Genomic DNA, 21936 nt, shown 5'->3' with positions numbered 1-21936 from the left:
AAATCACGCACCTGATTAAGGCCATGCGACCCATTACCTTTTTTATCTGATTGATTAGACCACACCTCAGTGTAAAATTTAGATATTAATCATCAATGTCACAGGAATGATGTGAAGGATCAAGATATCACGGGATGACCCCAATACCTACCTAGAGATCATCCTCTTATAAATACCAGGATCCTGGGTAGTGCAAAGGGTTGGATTCTTTCTGTAATGCAAATACTCTGTAAAAATAGCAAGAGAGAGAAACAGTAATAATATTGACTCGTGGACTAGGGGAATTTTAACCTCCGAACCATGTAAAAAAGAGTGATCATTTTTCTCTTTGTAGTTGGCTTCCAACATCCTTGAATATTATCATTTCCTTATTACGGTTTATCATTAAGCACTAATCCATCCTAGTCATTCATATAATTCACTGTTGGCGAAAAACCGCGTCAACAGAACTATATCGAGCAGCATCGAGCTCATAAAAGAACCTTCTTCTACATACCATCGAGTCCCTATCGAACTGGTATCGAGCTCCTATCGAGCAAAAAAGTTGCAGAAAACCCAGAAAAACGCAAATCGCAGAATCTCTCTAAAAAACCCAAAAAACACACTAATATAGGCTTAGATCTGTTCAAAATAGCCAAAAATGTAAACAAATAATATCCAACACATAAAATGAACAATCTTATGACCCATTGTTTTTCTCCTCAAAAAACCCTCAAAATGAATGCTGCCTTTGATATTGGCGACTTCACAGAGACAATAGAGATGACTAACAACAATTTCGATAAGAAAATCATACAAATTTGTAGGTTTTAGGGATGATTTTGTGAGAATGAAAGAGAGAGAGAGGGGGAAGAGAGAGGAAGATAAGATTTTATGATTCTTGATATAATGAGAGGCGTATTTTGGCTATGAGATGAATGTTTAGCATCAAATTGAAAAGATTATAGTGCTAGGATTTTTTTGGTAATATTAGACATTATTAAGTATGAATAGTAAAATTTCCCTTGTGTATTTATGCCGCAAATACCACTATACATAACATAGGAACTATATTTATTTACTATTACTAATCAATGAAATGCTCTTTTAAAGTCATGTTGAAAAAAGTCATGTTGATGCAAATTGAAGTAAAAGCAATAAACATAATTAAAAGAGAAATTATTATATTTAATGATGCTCTAAATAAATAAGGGAAGAAAATAAATTTAAATTCAAAATATTTACCAAAAATTGTGATGTGTTTTAATTTAGGGGCATGATGCAAAATGACCTTTGATGTTGTGTGAAAGTAAGTAAATGTCCATGTTTTTAATTCTATAGTAAAATAGCCTAATCATCTATTTAATATCACATATTATCAAATATATTAATTAGAAAATAATATACCAACAACCTATAAAAAACTAAAAAATCAATATAACTTTAAAATAAAAACTAATTAAACAAAACTAATATACATATACCACTATATTAAAGTCCTACAATCTTAAATAAATAAATAAATTATAAAAAAGGGCAATTTAGATAATCAACAATGTAAAAGAATCATTTATCTACAATTTTAAAAATGAGGACATTAGCTTCTTGATGGCTTTATTTTGGGCCATTTCCTATAATTTCTCTTTAATTTATCTTGCATAAGATTTGACGTGGAGGGAAAGCAGTGGGCCAGGCCCACATTTAAATTGAATTGCCCGCCTATAGCTTAACCCCCACGAACACCCAAACAGTAATCTCATTGGACAGAAAGACGTTGCCAGCTCAGCAAAAAAAGAAAAAAACACAATAATATATATATTTATATAAATACAAGTCACGCGCAGGGTACGTGCTCCGCCTTATCTGAAAAGCAAAAACCAAACGACAGAGGATTGAGAGCGAAGCGTGAAGTAACGAGGAGCGCAGAATTATTTGTGACTCAAAAGCCGAAAAGTGTCCTTCCATTAGCTCACATTTTATTTATTTTACAACCCCAAGTTGCTTCAAAACGACGTCGTTTTAATCCTAACCCAGTCACTGTCCACTAGTCACTGCTACTCTCTCACCCTCACTCCATTTATTCTGAGGTGGTAAAGTTGATTAAATAATTAAATTAATTTTTTTTTTGAAAAAAAAAGAAAAGAAAAGGTCAGAAAAATTAGACCCAGTTATAGATGATCTCTATGTGGAAGAAGAGCTGGGTTGGGAGTTTGGAATTGGAATTTTGAATCCACAGAGGGTTTAGGTTTCCTGGGTTTGGTAATGGCGAACAACAGGTGGAACTGGGAAGTGACTGGGTTCGAGCCAAGGAAGACGACGACGGCGACGTCATCGTCTTCGGCAACGTCCTCGCCGAAGTCGGCGTCTGTGGACTTTGATGATTACAAGCATGGTGCGCCACTAGTCCGGAGGTACTCGATCTCTGCGGCCTCGATGTTGCCGCAGCATTCGGAGCTTTCTAAGCACTCCATGACCTCTAAACTCCAGAAACTCAAGGATAACGTTAAGGTAATTGGTTTGGATTTGAACTCTAGTTAATAGCATTGTCGGTTTTTGTGTTTTGGGATTTGAATTTCATTTTTGAGCTGTTTATGGGGTGAGGTGAAGTGGTATCATTGGTTTGGTTGTGTTGGATTGGTGGCATTGCTTTTGCAAACTGAATGGGAAATGGGTTCGTGGTAGTTTGTGTTCGGCTGTTGGAAGTTTCTTCGTTTTCTTTTTTTTTTTCTTCTCAGGTGGTTGGTTTTAGAGGATTTGGGTGATGTGGTTTGTTTGATGTATTTTCTTAGTTCATTTTTATTAAAATTCTGGGCAGCTCGCAAGAGAGGATTACTTGGAGTTGAGACAAGAAGCAAGTGAATTGCAGGAGTACTCAAATGCGAAACTTGATCGAGTTACGCGCTATCTAGGTGTTCTTGCTGATAAATCCCGAAAGCTAGGTAAGCTAGTCCGGTCTATGTTTATTTGTATGATTTAGATTATAGCACAAATTTATGTGGTGCATTCTGTATAGGGTAAACGTAACGTCTCCAAGACTTTTATTTTTGTCATTTTTCTGTTTTTTGGTATGCTTTTGATTTTTAGAACGAGTAAGATGGGTCTTTTTTTGCAACAATAATACTTATTGGTGCTGATCGCATTGTCCTTTCGGGAATATTTTAGGCATGTGAGGTCAAGTATGCTTCAGATCATCTTTACTTCTTTTTTTTTTTTAATGTTTTTAGTATGCTTTGGTTTCCTGGTGGATCATAAATTTTATCTATATATGATTATGAATGTCAGATCAATTTGCCCTTGAAACGGAGGCTAGAATATCCCCACTGATCAATGAGAAGAGAAGATTGTTTAATGACTTATTGACAGCGAAAGGTACATAACTTATGTGGGTTTTCCCTTGTTGACCTCTCTCTCTATATATTTTGCGTCAAAAACGCACACAGAAGCTCTGACACTCGCAATTTATATATATATATATATAAAGTATGTATTTTAAGCTTCGTCAAGCATTCCCTCCCTTTTTTGCTAAAGACTGTTCATATAGTACTCATTTTTAAGTAGCTTGCTAACTTCAGGTAACATCAAGATAGTTTGTCGCACGAGACCGTTATTTGAGGATGAAGGCCCCTCAATTGTTGAATATCCTGATGACTTCACTATTCGTGTTTTAACTGGTGATGATTCCATTTCCAACCCCAAGAAGGATTTTGAATTTGACAGAGTATATGGACCTCATGTTGGGCAAGGTGAGAGCAGATATGTGCTAGTGTTTGTATGTTTATGTGGGTTTGTGTGCTTCTTTATTATATATTTATTATTATTGTTGTTGTTGTTATTTCTTTTTCTCCTCTTATGATTACTACTGTTCTATCTACTCTGATACTGTACCTGAGTTGTTCACGTATTTTAAATATGTGTTCGCAGCTGAGCTTTTCAATGATGTTCAGCCATTGGTACAGTCAGCTTTGGATGGATATAACGTTTCAATATTTGCTTATGGACAAACCCACTCGGGAAAGACGCATACTATGGTTAGTTCCCCCACTCTTTAAGTTGATCTCTTTTCATCTGTCTGTTTTTGTTTTTAATACTTTTGTGCACATTCAAATCCAATTATGCACATGCACGCCGAGTCTATGCTAGAATATGTGAATTTGAAGATGCTCTGTAATTTCAGTCGTTATTGTTTTGTGGATGTCTCATTCTTGGCTATTAAATTGATTTAAATTTGTTTCAAGTATGTAATTGCTTCATTAATGTTTCTTTTACAGCTAATACTTTAATCTTAACCTGTTCTTCATACACGCAGATCTCATTATATGTGATATTCTTGTGTCTCAAGCATGTTTGTTGCTTCATTGATATTCCTCTATAGCATGGATAATTTACTTGACCATGTTCTTTCACATATGTAAATCTCATTGTATGTGATATATTCCTTTTAACATTTTTCAGGAAGGATCTAGTCATGACCGTGGTCTTTATACTCGTTGCTTTGAGGAGCTGTTTGATTTAGCCAACTCTGATTCAACTTCTACTTCTAGATTTAAATTCTCAGTTACAGTTGCTGAGCTCTATAATGAACAGGTCCTTTTATTTATAAATATTATTTCTTTTGTTTGTTTTGATACATGTTTAAGCATGGGATCATGGTAAATCCTTTTTATGTTGTAGTAGATGAGGGATTTGCTCTCAGAGTTGGGGGATGCCTTACCAAAGGTGCGATTGGGATCTCCTGAATCCTTTGTAGAACTTGTGCAAGAAACAGTTGATAATCCGTTGGATTTCTCTAGAGTCCTAAAAGCTGCAGTTCAGAGCCGAGGAAATGATGTAGCAAAGTTAACTGTGTCTCATTTGTAAGACCAACATTCTGTGCCCTAAATATATCTTGAGTGATTATTATTATTTTGTTGTATATTTCATACTAAGGTTCTTTTAAGTAGTTTTTTTTTTAATTTAATTTTTATTTGAACTTTTAGATAGCACAAATACTATAGTTAACTTGAATACTGTGGTTAGCTTATGAAGGATTGATCCTATGACTTTATATTGATCAATAGTGTCGTTATATGAATTTTATTGTTTCTTTACTTCACTGTAATTTCTTAAAAACAGCTTCTTAGTCATTTTTTTTATATGTACACAGCTGATTTATTTATATAACATTTATTTCTAGCACATCACATGTTCTTCCTTGTGAAAACAACCATGAAACTTATTCATTTCTACTCCACCAAACTCTTGTTCCATTGTAGAATATCTGTTGTTGTAATGCATTCTCAACTCGTGAAAGAAATTACTTATTATTTTGTTCATTAAATTGTTATGGGACTTATGTATGGGGTTTTGGGTAGCCCGCAAATTTGGTGAGGAAAAATAGGACAATAGCTGCATTTATGAAAGTAATTCCAACTATAAACTCTTACAAAGTTCCAATAATTCTTGTATTCAATTTTTGATTCATGTTAGTTTCTGTGTTACTGTTGTTTTTGTTTTATTAATCTAAGTGAATTCTTGGTTTTCTTATTGACAGGATTCTTACTATGCACATATACTATAACAATTTAATCACTGGAGAAAACTCATATAGCAAGCTGTCTCTTGTTGACTTGGCTGGAAGTGAAGGATCAATTGCAGAGGATGAAAGTGGTGAGCGAGTGACGGACTTGCTGCATGTCATGAAATCACTTTCAGCGTATGTTGCATTTGCTAAATCAGTTCACTTTCATTATCAAGATTGTCATTGCATTGTCTTATTATTTTTATTATTGGGTTTTTTGTTTGCATGCTTGTTTCGTTTGTTAGTGACTCAGTAAGTATATTTTGTATGTTTTTTTGTGGACAACTGAATAGTTTTTCTCTTTGTTCCATATGGATTTATCATTATGGTTATTTTGATTCGATAGCAATTTAATGTAGTGCTATTTGGAGTTTTTGGCAAATATGACCATGACTAAGTTGAACTCAAGTCCCATTTGAGTTCTGAGACTTGTGCATGCTGGATGGAATGAAGTTGTCTTTGTACTCATTCATCTACTATATGATGCATTCAATTCGAAATAACATCCGTGTCTGGAATCTCATTTTTTCTCCATGCACACCTGCTATGCATTCATACATTATCCTTACCACTTAATTTTTGCTTGTAGATTGGGAGATGTTTTGGCTTCTTTGACTTCAAAAAAGGATGTTATTCCTTACGAGAATTCAATGCTAACTAAAGTGCTTGCAGACTCACTAGGTATTCCACTAATCAGAATGAGAGTTTCAAGATCAAGATGGAAAAGAACATACATATATCTATATATATGTGAATTTTATTTCTTTGGAGAGTCAGTGTATCCAATAATTTATTCTAATTTTCTTTTTTTATGAGTTTCGAGGTAAACTATATCTCACATGTCATCGTTCTATATCTTCCCTTTAGGCGGGACTTCAAAAACTTTGATGATTCTCAATGTCTGCCCAAATGCTTTGAATTTGAAGGAGACATTGTCATCACTTAATTTCGGTGCTAGAGCTCGAAATGCTGTCCTAAGCCTTGGGAATCGTGATACAATTAAGAAATGGAGAGATACTGTAAGTTTTCTTTTATCTCTTTTAAATTTGTATTGTTTGTATGTTGTAGGTGAACTTGAAAGCAGGCATCCATCCAATGAATGCAATCTAGCTTTTGCTGGGGTGACACTAAGTGGAATGCTTGGTGGCTTTTGAATGCAGTACTTTGGGGACAGTGATATAAACTTAATTACCAGAACGGTAGCAGTACAGAGAGAAGAAACGATGGTGTATTGAGAATAGAGATAGCTGTTTTTAACTTTTTATGTTTATTCTTAGAGCTGACATAAAGTTCTCCATTCTCATCTCATGCAGAAATTTGAAATTACTTTCAAGTTTGTATTGCTTAATTTATTATTAAGAGCAACTGCTAATTGGAGATCTCTTAAACGGCTTTTGCAGGCAAATGATGCACGCAAAGAATTATATGACAAGGAGAAGGAAATCCAAGACTTGAAGCAGGAAGTTTTGGGTCTTAAACATGCACTCAAGGATGCAAATGATCAATGTGTTCTACTCTTTAATGAGGTTCAGAAGGCTTGGAAAGTTTCTCAAACATTGCAGTCGGATTTAAAGGTTTGTGTCTATGAATTGTTATTGTTTATCAAATAATTTCTGTTACTAAACATTTTCTCCTGATATATATATTTTTTTATAAAAATTTAGTAGTTACATGATTGTTCTTTCTTGTAAAAGTTGTGAAGTGATTTGTGTTAAGGTTTAAATTTAAAGAGAATGAGTTTTATTATTGTCAACAAAGATATCCTTTTCTGATTTTTCCATTCTTTTGGCGTGGTTATCTATTTTCAAGAACTCTGAATTGGCAAAGATGTTTTCCTATCTTATTTGAAGCCTAGTTAGACAATTTTCTAGAGCTAACTGGATTTCAAGAACAACGGTTAAAATGTTTTGCTCATTTGTCTTGACATCTCCTCAGGAATGTATTTTCATTCTAAATCCAATTTATTTCTTGTGTACTTGAAAATTATTGAGATTTTGAACAATTAATAATTGGTCTTCTATTAGCAAGTTTTCATGTAAACGGATTTACATATTGATTTTTTCTTGCAATCCAATCATTTACCCAGTTTGTCACAGTACTGTAGTTCTGCTCTTGCTTTGAGAGGTGTGTATGATGATGAATGATGTTGTATTAATTTCTCCTTGTTTAACTAAGTGGCCCTATGACTCTCGTTATTCTTACTTGATGCAGTCAGAGAGTAATATGCTTGCAGATAAGCATAAAATCGAGAAAGAACAAAATGCTCAGCTACGAAATCAAGTTGCTCAACTTTTACAATTGGAGCAAGAGCAGAAATTGCAGATACAACAACGAGATTCAACTGTCCAGACCTTGCAGGTTGGTCATTGTCTATGTGGCAATGTGATTTACCTATTGACTAGAAAATTAAACATAAATGAAATTATAAGAAATGATGGTTATTAATTGCATCCTCATCGGCTTCTTATGCAGTATAGTAGAGTAAAAAGTTTATATAATTATATTGGTTTTTTGGGACCAATGACTTATCCGTGGCATTCAAAATCTAGTCAGGTTGCATATAGTTATTAATTGTGTCCTTGTCGATTTTTTTCCCCCCAATGCAACTAAAATTAACTGGTAAGAATGGGTACCTGATGCACATTGGACCAGTAATTGGTTTCTGGCTGTTATTTGACATAACTTCTGAACTCATTTCATTGTGAGATTCTTAGTTTGACCATTCTGGTGTAGGCCAAGATTAAAAGCCTCGAATCCCATCTCAATGAAGCCCTTCACTCCAATGAAGCTCGGTCTACATTTAGCTCCGAATCAGGGACTAAGGGCCCATCAATTTCCAAGGACACTGGAGAGAGTGTGGATTCTTATACAGTAACTAAGAAATTGGAAGAGGAACTCAAAAAACGTGATGCGTTGATCGAGGTTTGTGCTATTTTTATATTCTTTTGCTCTATCAGTATGCTGTACCTCATAAATGATTCTTTCTTAATAGTAAAATGTTCCTTAACAATCATGCTCATTTGATTGATGTATATTTAAAATTTTGCACACCTTGCATTCTTAAACTATTGTTTCTGCTCATAGCATCTTAAGAGAACAATATTTGTTGTTCACCAACAATGAAAGATAGAAACATAGTGCACTGAAGAGGGGTAGCTCAAATGGTTAGGCCTGTAATTTGTGGTTTGCTCCCACAGTCTGAGGTTCAAGTTTCTCCAAGGTAGATACATAGCAATTGCTATAGTTTCTTGTCTACAAGAAGTTCAAAAAGATTTTTTACCTATTAATATCGCAGAAGATTTCACAAAACCCTTATCGCTTATTTTAGACTTTTTGGAAATATGTTAACTCATGAATTAATAGTTGTTGCCTTTGTTTCATTAGTACCTTTAGTGAGTGGATCATATACAAGTGGTATTCAAGGTCTTATTTTTGCAACTTTAGCTATGGCTTATATAGGAAATCCATGAAAGGTCATCATTAACTAGTTTTTGCCATAGTTTTTTAAGCTTAGTTTGATCAGCATAGCATGGCTGCAAGTGGACTGGGTCTATGTGTTTGAACTGACTATGACCAAAGTTGCGGCTACTTCAACCAATAAAAGGGCTACTCCCTATTTAAAAAAGAAGTACCTCACCTCACGAAGAAATAGTTGGAGCTAGCCTAGCTCCAACTATGAAAGTTTGCTTCACAAGGGAGTCCACCTAGGTTTACGGAAGATTAGGGTTTACAAAAAAGGAAATTCGTATATTAAAAAAAAGGGGGAAGGGGTAAGGGATGGGGTTGAACTAGGTATATTTAATCTACTTGCCATAAGCCAAATTTTGTAAAATTCAGAAAAGAATGATTCTAGAATCCAAATGAATCTAAGATATCAATAGTTGGTTTAGGGGAAAGACATGTGTATGTGATATTAGATATATATGAACTAAAAATATATTTAATTGGTACTACTAGTGTTATTTTATCTAAGACTTGCCTAGAGTATTTTTTTATCTATATGTATATATATATTTATAAAAAGAAACATAGTGCAAGTTAATAAATTGATATGGTGTTTGAAAATCATACTCTGTACTTTTGGATGTTTCAACATTTTCTCTTTTATTCTTTGACATGTGTTTATGACTTCTCTTATCTGAAATCTGAACCAATTTGTCAAAAAATTCATGTTCAGATCTATGTTGAATGGACAGCTAATTTGTTCTCTCTCTCTCTCTCTCTCTCTTCAGAGATTGCATGAAGAAAATGAGAAATTGTTTGACAGGTTGACAGAGAAAGCATCTATGTCTGAATCATCACAGGTGAAATCTCTTTCCTGTTCCAAGTTATCATCTCTGTTATTCAGTTGAAGAAAATATATATTGATTGTGCTTCTTCGTTTTTTGTTTTACTTGTATTGGTGGATTTTACCGTAGTTTATAGTGGCAGTACATTGAGCTAATGACTTATTTGGTTTGCATAAGTGCTTTCAGATTCCTGACTTGACTTTCATTTATTTTAGCTGTCAAGCCCATTGTCCAAAGGACCGGTAAATGTGCAGCCTCAGGACCCTGGAAGGTACTGAGTTATTAAAATGTTCGTTTAATTTATTTTTGCCTTTTCTATTTTGTTCCTATTGTTTACTTGGCTATTCACTAACCTACTGTTTTCGAATTTTATACAGAAATGATAATAAAAGTGGTTCAATTGATAGTACTACTTCCTCATTAGCTGCTGAGAAGACGGAGGGTACAGTTGCTTTGGTTAAAGTGGATTCTGAGAAAAAAACCACCCCAGCAGGAGAATATCTTACTGCTGCTTTGAATGAGTTCGATCCTGAGCAATATGACAGCCTTGCTGCTATTTCAGATGGTGCCAATAAGCTGTTAATGCTGGTATGTTTTGTCAGGGTCATTGTTAACTCTTGATTGGTGTCACCTAGGTTTGTAAGGTGTTGATTTTGCATGAATTCATAACATAATTAATGTGATTTTTATTGCTATAACTATTATTTTATTCTTTTGTTGCTGGAGAAAAGCAGGGTTGAATGGGTTGGGTTTGCCCCACATTAAACGGGGCAGGTTATTAAACGGAGCGGGTCAGATCCGACCCGCCCTGTGACCCGCCATGTATACCTATTTATATTTTAAAAAAAATTCAAGGTCTATAACGGAAACGAGGCTTTGATACTTGGATGTTTAAAAAGTCTTAATGGATTTTTTTTTTTATTTAGTGACTTATTTTGTTTTTATTTTTGCGCAAAACTAATTTTTTTTATGGGACAATTAGATTATAAAGAGAAGTGTAGGTTGACATTAGATTTTTTTTTATTCATTTTGTATTTTGTGATGGTTGACAATGAGATTTTTTTTATTGGTTTTGTATTTTGTTTTAAGAGCAATTGTTTTAGAGAATAATGGTTGTCTAACAACTTAGGAAATTTTATTTTGTTTCCACAAATTTTAAAGAAAAAGTGGGTCAACGGGGTGAGCGGGTTGACTTGTTGATCCATCGGGTTTGACCTGCCCTGTCCCATTTATTAAATGGGGCGGGTCAAATGGGGCAGGTTACTTCGCGGGGTGGGGTGGGTTTTGTTTAATTTCTATAACCCAAGAGGTGTAGCTCAAACAGTCAGGCCTATAGTACTCCCTCAATATCTGAGGTCCGAGTCTCTCCTGGGTACTCAGCAATTGCTATAATTTTATGTTTTTCAAATATGATAGGGTTAAGGTTGGAGCACAGTTTTTTGAAACTAGACTCCTTGTCTAATCCTATAATATTTGATGAACAAGAAATTATAGCAATTGCTATGTAGGTACCCAGGAGGGACTCAAATCTTAAATCTCGTGGGAGTAAACCATAGGCCAGACGAGGAGCACAATTTAAAAAAAAAAGGAAAAAGAAAATTCATTTCTATAAATGTGGAAACCTAAAATGGTGTTTCTGCTATGAATTTTAAATGAACAAGTTTCATGAAATAGTTAAATTGGTTTCATACTGAAGATTGACGAAGAACTGTTAGATTTAATGATTTGAATTATCTTGATCTCATTATCTGTGTAACGCCTCTTTCTTTTTTTAATTTACACTTTTAGTTGTGCACATGTATTTAAGTCATATTCTGGATGTGGCATTGATTCATTTGGACTTATGTGGACTTAACTATATACATATATAATACATTAACACGGTCTGTGAATGGCTATTTATAATTGTACTAGAGCCTAGATTGCTCCTGATCGCATGCTGTGAATAATGATTCTGTATTTTAATAATCATCATATCTTCAAGCCAGTCTCATCTTTTTGGGTGTCCGGTCATGTATTTGCTGTCACTGAATCAAGTGTTTGGTTATCTGCCTAAAAAATTTGAAATTATATATGCCTAGTCAGTTCATCATTCACAATATAGCATAATATTTCAAATCAAGTGTTTGCTTATCCACTTGAAAAAATGGAAATATGTGATTAATATGCCAATGAAAGAACATTGCAGGTTTTAGCTGCTGTGATTAAAGCAGGAGCTTCTAGAGAGCATGAGATACTTGCTGAAATTAGAGATGCTGTATTCTCTTTTGTTCGTAAAATGGAACCAAAGAGGGTAATGGATACCATGCTTGTATCTCGTGTTAGAATTTTGTATATTAGATCGTTGCTTGCTAGATCACCAGAGCTGCAGTCCATCAAGGTACTGAATATGAAATTGAGATGAAACTTATTACTATTATTTGTGCTTTTGGTGAAGATTTTCTCACATATTCGTTTTACTGAGTTTTATTTGTATTTAATCTTGAAGGTATCATCTGTTGATTGTTTTCTGGAAAAGGCTAATACTGGACGTAGTAGAAGTTCTAGCCGTGGTAACAGCCCTGGAAGGTCTCCTGTTCGCTATGCTAATGAGCACATCCAAGGCTTTAAGGTTAATTTGAAGCCAGAAAGGAAGTCCAAGTTCTCCTCAGTTGTATCAAAGATAAGAGGGCTGGATCAGGTTGGGTGCTATTTATATACATGTTATGTCTTTTGTTTATCTGTTTTGTGTTGTGGGTGTAAACTTGGTATCCTCATCTCCTGCTTGTATTTTCATGGAGAATATTGCTTATTCAATCATTTCTTTTTAATATTTTTTTGGCCAAAATTTTCGTGATGTAAGATAATTGTTTGGTTAACCTGAATGCTGGTGTTCTTTCTTGCTCTGTTTTTTCTGAAAGAATATCTGTTATGTCCCCAATGGTTATGTTAGATGCAAGGCTAAAGAACGTCAATATACAGGATAATTTGAAGCAACAGGTAACTGGTGAAAAGCTTAGGGAAATACTTGAGGAAGCCAAAAGTTTTGCAATTGGAAACAAGGCTCTTGCTGCTTTATTTGTTCATACTCCAGCAGGTGAGCTGCAGCGCCAAATTAGATCCTGGCTTGCAGAGAATTTTGACTTTCTTTCTGTTACGGGAGACGACGCATCCGGGGGAACAACTGGTCAGTTGGAGCTTCTTTCAACTACAATTATGGATGGTTGGATGGCTGGACTTGGTGCTGCTGTGCCTCCTAGTACAGATGCTCTTGGCCAACTTCTATCTGAGTATGCAAAGCGAGTCTTTAGTTCTCAGCTACAACACCTGAAGGTATTCTGAGTACGCACTTGATATTTAAAAAAAAATGTATAAGGTTCCTAACAGTTATGAACTTATTTGATAATGGTTTTCTTCTATCTGTATTTTTGCTTATGTTGAAGTTGTGCGTTCTTGAAGATGTATGGGTGTTTCTTTGAATTGTTAGATTTTTGAAATTTGTATTTGCCTTGTAGGATATTGCTGGCACTTTGGCAACAGAAGAGGCTGAAGATGCACCACAGGTGGCAAAGCTGCGTTCTGCACTTGAATCTGTAGATCATAAAAGAAGAAAGGTAGCTGATTCCTAATTTTATTAGCACCATTAAAATCAAGTAATTTGAATGTAGATTGTGTGAAAGACAATTTTTATAGCCGATAGGAGATGTGTAAAATTACAAAAGGCAAATGATTCATCTGTTTTGGAGCTCTAAAAGAAACATTTCTATTAGTGTTTATTTACTGAGGTGCTATGAGAACTTGGTATGCGAAGTAAGATGCTTTAAAAAAACAAATTAATAAAGAGCACTTCAAGTTCTCTATGCTCACGAATGTTTCACTGTGAAGTCTAATGTGACATTTCATTTGGTTGTTTTTTATCAGATCTTGCAACAAATGAGAAATGATGCAGCATTACTAACACTAGAAGTTGGCGGTTCACCCATTCAGAATCCTTCTACTGCTGCTGAAGACGCACGATTAGCGTCTCTAATATCACTTGATGGCATATTGAAGCAAGTCAAGGTTTTACCTCTGCATTTTTATTTTATTTATAGGTGTCAAATTTTGCTTCTGCATTTTCATATTGTTTTTGTGTCAAATTTTACCTCTACAATTTACTTTACATAAAGAAGCACCATTGAAAATGTCTCTTTTAACAGGATACAGTAAGACAATCTTCTGTGAGCATCTTGAGTAAAAGTAAGAAGAAAGCAATGCTATTATCTCTAGATGAACTTTCCGAGCGAATGCCGTCCCTTCTTAACATTGATCATCCATGTGCCCAGAGGCACATTGCTGATGCTCGTCAGATGATTGAAGTATGTATTAATAAATAAATATATATAATTTTTTTAAAAAAAAAATTAACGTAATGCTTCTAGAATATTTTGTTTGTTGGTGGTTAAATCTGGATTGTCAAGATAAAGAAACACTTATCTTGCTCATCACATATACTTTTTAATTTAATGTTGCTCATTTCGTTGATGGTGGAATTTTTCTGTTCTCTGATTTTTGTGTTTTCTGATCTCGCTGAACCTTCAGAAGTACAGTTTGTCTTCACCTTATTGTTCTTCTATTGCTTTACACTACTCACGTTGCTGCAGACAATTCCTGAAGAAGATGACCGCATTCAAGAACCATCACGAAGTCGCAGATCATCCAGAGATTTTGGGACTGGCACTGAAACTGATGTGGCACAGTGGAACGTCCTCCAGTTCAATACAGGCTCAACAACCCCATTTATCATCAAGTGTGGATCAAACTCAAACTCAGAACTTGTCATTAAAGCAGATGCCCGAGTTCAGGAACCCAAGGGTGGTGAGATTGTGAGGGTTGTTCCAAGACCGCCTGTTTTGGAAAACATGAGCTTAGAGGAGATGAAACAAGTATTCTCTGAACTCCCAGAAGCTCTAAGCCTGCTTGCCTTGGCAAGGACTGCTGATGGAACCCGAGCTCGATACTCTAGGCTGTACAGAACATTGGCCATGAAAGTTCCATCCCTGAGGGATCTAGTTGGGGAGCTTGAAAAGGGAGGAGTACTAAAAGATATAAAGGCATGAAAAGCAAAAACATTCACTGGTAACGAGAACCATTCTTTTGATTTTGTATCGGCGATATCACATGGCCAAGTTTCGTTGTGGGTTTTGTCAAAGTGTTTTGATGTTTGTAATGTAGGTTGTGTGTAATGTTATATATGTTCATAGGCAATGTCACACATGTGTTCTAAATGCTGTAACGCTTTATGTACATTGTTTACACATTTTTTGGCATTGCTGATGTGAAGCATTTTGTTGTAATCCATCTAATATTGTACCATATATTAATCCCATTTTTTGTTTAATTATTTGCCTTCATTTTCTTTTTAAGTTTGTGAGAATGGTTTTACTGATCAAAGGCAAAATATAATGCTAATGGGGTCTATTATACTCACAAAAATAAAAAGAGCTGCAAGAGTTTAATAACAAACTCGGTATCCTTGTTTTGTTTTAGAGATGTCTATCTTTATTTTTTTTTTTTAAATTCTTTCTTGCAAAATCTTGATCTCTAGTTTGTTAGGCTATGTTTGCTAGAGATGAAACATAAGGTACAATTATAAAAAATAAAAATAAAAAATGGACTGTTTGATTGGAGAGTAAAATAGAAGCCCCAAAAATAAGAAGAAATTAGATGGATGCTGATAACTCTTTTAATTTTTACCCATTTATTAATCCTCTTACTTCTATACTCGGAGATTTATAATGAATGTGTCTAAGAAGCAACACAATCATCAAATCTAACTCTTTTTATTGTTAGTTAATAACTTTGAATAATATTTAATAACAAATAAACACAACAAATACATAGTTAAATTAATAGCTAAAAATATATACATTTTATTTTGTTAAGCATAGTATTATAACTTTTAAGCCTTGTGGTTTAAATTTTAAAGAGTCGTGATTTAAATTTTAAGTCTTGTGGTTTAAATTTTAAGCCTTGTAGTTTAAATTTTAAAGACTAGTGGTTTAAATTTTAAGGAGCCGTGATTTATATTTTAATCGCGTGGTTTAACTTTTAAGCCTTGTGGTTTAAATTTTAAAGAGTCATGATTTAAATTTTAAGCTTTGTGGTTTAAACTTTAAAGAGTCGTAGTTTAAATTTTAAGCATTGTAGTTTAAATTTTAAGCATTGTAGTTTAAATTTTAAAGAATCGTGATTTAAATTTTAAGTCTTGTAGTTTAAATTTTAAAGAGTAGTGATTTAAATTTTAACGAGTAGTGATTTAGATTTTAAATGATCATGGTTTATATTTTATACGATCGTGTTTTAGATTTTAAGCCTAGGTGTTTAATTTTAAGCATTGATGTTTACATTTTAAAAAGTCGTTGTTTAAATTTTAAGCATTGTGGTTTAAATTTTAAAGAGTCGCAATTTAAATTTTAAAGACTAGTGATTTAAACTTTAAAAATTCGTGGTATAGATTTTAGATGATTATGGTTTATATTTTATATGGACGTAGTTTAGATTTTAAGCCTAGTAGTTTAACTTTTAAGCTTTGTGGTTTAAATTTTAAAAAGTTGTAGTTTAAATTCAAGCCTTGTGATTTAAATTTTAAGCCCTGTGGTTTAAATTTTAAAGAGTCATAGTTTAGATTTTAAATTATTATGATTTATATTTTATATGGCTGTGATTTAGATTTTAAGTCTAGTGGTTTAACTTTAAGCCTTATGGTTTAAATTTTTAAAAGTCGCGGTTTAAATTTTAAGGCTTGTGATTTAAATTTTAAAGAGTGATGATTTATATTTTAAGCTTTGTGGTTTACATTTTGAAGAGTTGTGTTTTGGATTTTAAGCCTCGAGATTAAACTTTTAAAATGTCGTGATTTAGATTTTATGTCTTGAAGTTTATATTTTAAATGATTGTTGTTTACATTTTAAGATTTGTGGTTTAAGTTTTAAAGAGTTGTGGTTTACATTTTAAAGAATAATTTTTCATAGATTAAATACAATCCTATAAATATAGTTGTCACACATATATATGACAAACTATGATTAGAATGCATTTCCAATTTAACTATAATATGACACATATAATACACACTACAACAACACTTAGAATCATGTGCTCAAATTAGATCTATAAATGTGGGCCAGCCCGGCTCGGCCCACACTTTCGTGCCTCCGAATAATTCGGGCCGGACCCATATTTAAATTCGTGTCGGGCCGGACCAACCCATATTTGAAAGAGTAAGCCTAGCACAACCCATAGGCTCGACCCATGTCGTGCCGTGTCGGGCCGGCCCACTTTCCTTATTCGGGCCGACCCACTTTTAGGCCCATTTTATTATTGCCAAAAAATGTGAGGACGAGGAATTGAACCATCCACCTCCTCTTTAACAATCAATGGACTCAACACCAATCTAAATACATTTCTTTATTTAAATTATAGTTTGAGATATTTTTATATACTTTTCAACAATACTTTACACAAAATTATATCATAGATAATTATTAGAATTTGAATACCTACTAATAAGTGCTAAAATTTTTAACTCACAAATCTTAAAATAAATTATTATAATTATAAAATTATAAACATTGAGAAAAATAATAGACTTTTATTATCATTTTAGTTTTTAGATAATTGACATTATCATTATTAATGTCAAAATATCGGGCTTTTTATCGTGTTGTGCTTTTGGGCTAGTTTGTTTGTGTTTTCGTGTCGTGCCTTCAGGTTTGTTGTGTCGTGCCGTGCTCAGGCCCATGTCGTGTCGTGCCAATTTTCAATTTGTGTCGTGCCTGGCCCAATCCCATATTTTTTCGTGCCGTTTTATGCTCGTGCCTTCCGGGCTTGGGCCAGTTTCGTGACGTGCTAGAAAGTCTGGCCCGTATTTACAGCTCTAGCTCAAATAAGGGTAATTTAGGAAGTCTCATGATAATAATGGGTAAAGTTCAACTAAATATATTTAGTGTCTAGTTTTAGTTAACTACTCCTAAAAGTGGGAGTTCTCAACCTTTCCCCAAAAATAATTTCAAATCATTTAATAAATTTAGAACTAAATTGTAATAGGGTATTACTGAATCCTTAAGTTCTTTACTAATTTTTTTCTTCCTTACATCATGTTTGGTAGACTTGAAGGAGATTTTTTTTTTTTGAATGAGAGTCTTTTTTTTTTTTTTTTTTTTAATGTGAGTTGGAATAGAATCATCATTCCTAAACGTGTGGATTCGTTTGTTTGGTTTGCGTACTAAAACATTGGAAATATTTTTCCAATGGAATGAAAGTTCAATGTTTAGTGAAATAAGAATTCCACTCTTCTACTCTTCCAATATTGGTCGTGACTGGTGGTTAACATGAGAAAGTCCTCTATCACTTTTCCTTATAATGCTCATAATGATGTTAAAAGCATATTGACAAACTTTTGGGGGTATTTTGTATGAGGTTTGAGTTTGTGAGAGTAGAGTTAGAGGGGGTTTAAATTAAGGGAATGTGAAACTTAAGTGTTTAAATGAGTTAAACTTACTCTCAAATCAAGCTAAAAAATAGGACCCACTTTGAAACACAAACCTCCAAGTCATTAAATATAAATTTATCAAACATGTGTTAGATTTTACATTCCCATTTTCACCAAACCAAACCTCCATACCAAACACTCCCATGTCATGTCTCGGTTGGAGAGTTGGCAAATGCAAGTTTTTATCTTAGGGGAATAGAACTACACTTGTCTCCTCTGTCATACAAGGGATCTCATCTTATAGCATGTCCACCTTCATACCCCCAAAATCTATTTGCAACGAGCTTGATAAAATTGTGAGAAGATTCTAGTGGATGGGAAACTCAGAAAAAAAAAAAGATTCTTGGCGCTAATGAATTTGGATTCGATATGCAAGCCAAAAGGGTGCGCAGGTCTAGGCCTGTGTAGATTTGCTGATATCAATGTTGCCTTAGTATCCAAACTCACCTGGATGATTACTTCAGGCAATGACTCACCATGGGTGTTTGTATTGCGCAGTAAATACTGCAAAAGTCAAGAATTCTGGTCATGTTCTTTATCTACTAGTGCTTCTTATGTTGTTATAGGAATTTGGAGCTTGAAAGATTTTGTTCGTAGGAGCTTAGGTGATGATGTTTGGTTGGGGGTAATGGAATGGAAATGAATCAATTTTTATTTTATTCCTTTGTTTGGTTGCATTTCAGAGTATTGGAATGTCATTCCAATGGAATGGTTTTTCCACAATTTTGGTGGAATGACTATTCCATTTGAAAATGGGAAGAAATGTCATTCCAATGCAAGATTGTAAAAAAAAAAAAAAAAAATTTTATCAATTTTTTTATTCATATTAATTTTTATTCCATTTCATTCCTATTTATTTTCTCATTCTCATTCATATTCCTCCATTTTCATTCACTCCAACCAAACGTTACCTAGGTTGTATTATTGGGAATGAGCAATCGACTACTGTAGTGGGAAAAATTTGTCTACATATAAAATACCCAATCAGCCAATTAGACTAGCCAGTTAGTCCCAACTTGACATATCTTAAGCCCAACAAGGCAACCAGACTAGCCATCCAGGCCTAATCTGACATAAGCAAATGACTTGTATTTGTTATATGGATTGTTTAGAAAAGAATCAAACCCTGGACCCGGGTACTCATCGACCCAATAAGAAAATTAAGATTAGTTAGGCCCAAGTCTATAAGTTGGCCCATGACGCTAGCAGATCACACAACCCATCCAACTTGCACCTGGGTCCAAACGAGTATTCACTCCAACTCCCATGAGAGGCGACACCGCCACTAAGTTCACATAGGTGAAGTTCTTACAATATATTTACTACCTTTAGAGATGCTTGTTTCACATAACTGAACTTCATTAAACGCCCTAGGCTTAACCCTTGCTCGATAGCAACCAACACTAACCATCCTTGGATGGAACTCATAACTTTGTTAGTGTTGAAACTATTCACCCAATAACTTGTTCTTACCCATTGAACTCTTGCCCTTGATGTTCACAAGTTTGGAGTTTGGTTGTCATCATTGGTGAATATATTATTCTAAAAGTTTTAGTCCCATCCCTTTTGAAGTGGAACTTACTAACCTCTTCGCAAGAGGTTTTGTAAATGGATCTACTAAGTTCTAACTTATCTTAACATGTGAGATTGATATGATTCCTCATCGAATCAATTATCTCACATACTCATGTCTTAGACTTATATGTCTAGACTTCTCATTATATTTATGCCATTATAGGCTCTAGCTCATGTGGCTTGTTTATCACTATTGAGATATTCCTCATTAAAACCCTAAGCCACTTGACCTCTTTGCCATTTACCGTTTTAGTTATAAACTCATTCTCCATGGATGAGTGAAATATATGTTTGTTTCTTTGAGCCCCGAGAAATCGCTCATCTTTTTAGCATAACACCCAACCGATGGTGAAGAAATTGTCTCCCACAGTCGATATACAACTTGCGTCAGAGTATCCCCTAAAGTATCTTAGAAAACAATGGAGATCTACCTTCTTGTTTCTTTCTAGGTACCCTAGAATTCTCTCAATTGCCTTCCACTGTTTGATACTTGAACTACTAGTAAACCTACTTAGTTTACTAACCACATATGCAATACCTGCTCTTGTACATTGAGCGACGTACATTAAACTCCCTAATGCACTTGCATACTCAGGTTGAGCCATTGCTCTACCATTATTCTTTTCAAGCTTTATGCTTGAATCAAATGGTGTATTTGCCTCTTTAATTTTGAGATGACTAAGCTTGTCAATCACTTTCTCAACATAGTGTTCTTGACTTAAGGCATAACCCCCACTATTTCTTCCCACTTTTATACCCAAGATGGTATCAACCTCTCCAAGGTCTTTCATCTTGAAAGTAGAAGATAGAAACCTCTTCGTTTCTATTATTTCTTTCATCTCATTACTCAAAATCAACATATCATTAACATATAGATACACCAAGATGACATAGTCATCACAAGTCTTAAATTATAAGCAATTGTACGCATTATTGTGTCTAAACCCATATGAAATTATGACTTTATCAAATTTCTCATGCCATTTTTTTGGTGCTTGCATTAAACGATATAATGATTTAACCAGCCTACATATTTTATGTTCATTTCCCTTTAGAACAAAACCCTTTGGTTGTTCCATATATATCTCCTCATCGAGATCTCCATTTAGGAATATCGTTTTGACATCCATTTGATGAACATAAATGTTATGTATTGATGATAAGGCAAATAGTACTCTTATAGTGGTTGTCCTAGCAACCAGTGCATACGTGTCAAAACAATTGATTCCTTCCTTTTGTTTAAAACCTTTGGCTTCTAATATTGCCCTGAAGATTTGTAGTGTGCCATCGATGTAATATTTCCTCCGAATTACCCACTTTCACCCAATTGGTTTTGAACCTTGTGGAAGGTCTACCAATTCCCATGTGTGGTTTGACATAATTGAATCCATCTCATCATTTATTGCCTCCTTCCAAAAAACGTAGTCTCTCGAAAACATTGCTTCTTGGAATGTTTTGGGATCATCCTCAACTTGAAGAGCCATAGGAAATTTCCATGTGACTTCTTCAAGGTTTCCCTCTACTAATTAGAGTGTCTCCACTTGAGAACATATCTCATTTGATCAAAACTCTTTAAGCCTTTGGCTTGTCCGAGGCAATATAGGTTGCTCATCAACCTTTGGATCGTTCTCTTTAAGAGATTATCCAACACCTGTGGGTTCTTGAGAGTTGCTATCACAATACAACATATTCTCAAAGAACTCCAATTCTCTTGATTCAGTTATCACATTAGACTCCAAGTCTAATAGCCTATGGGCCTTGCTATTTGAGGCATAGCCTACAAATGCACACTTTATGGCCCTTGGACCCAACTTGGTCCTTTTAGGCTCCGTGTTCTTGCAATAAGCAAGGCACCTTCACACTTTAAGATAGCCTAGGTTAGGCTTATTTCCTCTCCATAACTCATATGAAGACACATTGTTCTTTTTCATAGGAATTCGATTCAATATATGACACACAGCAAGCAAAGCTTCACCCCACAAATGATAACACAATTTAGCATGTAATATCATAGAGTTAATCAT

General features: G+C 34.3%; 1 protein-coding gene across 1 annotated transcript; it reads left to right on the top strand.

Moving 5' to 3' along the window:
- The first annotated feature begins 2102 nt into the window (after positions 1-2102).
- LOC133806213 (kinesin-like protein KIN-14B) lies at positions 2103-15184 on the top strand. The gene is made up of 23 exons (XM_062244341.1): positions 2103-2487; positions 2795-2918; positions 3262-3348; positions 3552-3722; positions 3901-4007; positions 4432-4563; positions 4654-4832; positions 5510-5671; positions 6126-6217; positions 6404-6555; positions 6937-7110; positions 7748-7894; positions 8270-8458; positions 9769-9840; positions 10041-10096; positions 10203-10413; positions 12014-12205; positions 12314-12505; positions 12787-13137; positions 13320-13418; positions 13726-13866; positions 14004-14162; positions 14448-15184. The coding sequence occupies exons 1-23, from the start codon at positions 2242-2244 to the stop codon at positions 14901-14903; spliced, it is 3891 nt and encodes a 1296-aa protein (XP_062100325.1). The 5' UTR covers positions 2103-2241; the 3' UTR covers positions 14904-15184.
- Positions 15185-21936: the final 6752 nt, after the last annotated feature.

Source organism: Humulus lupulus, chromosome 1 (assembly GCF_963169125.1).
Source record: "Humulus lupulus chromosome 1, drHumLupu1.1, whole genome shotgun sequence".
Taxonomy (NCBI): Eukaryota; Viridiplantae; Streptophyta; class Magnoliopsida; order Rosales; family Cannabaceae; genus Humulus; species Humulus lupulus.
Note: the sequence above shows the minus strand (reverse complement) of the source record. Positions and strands in the feature narration are given on the sequence as shown.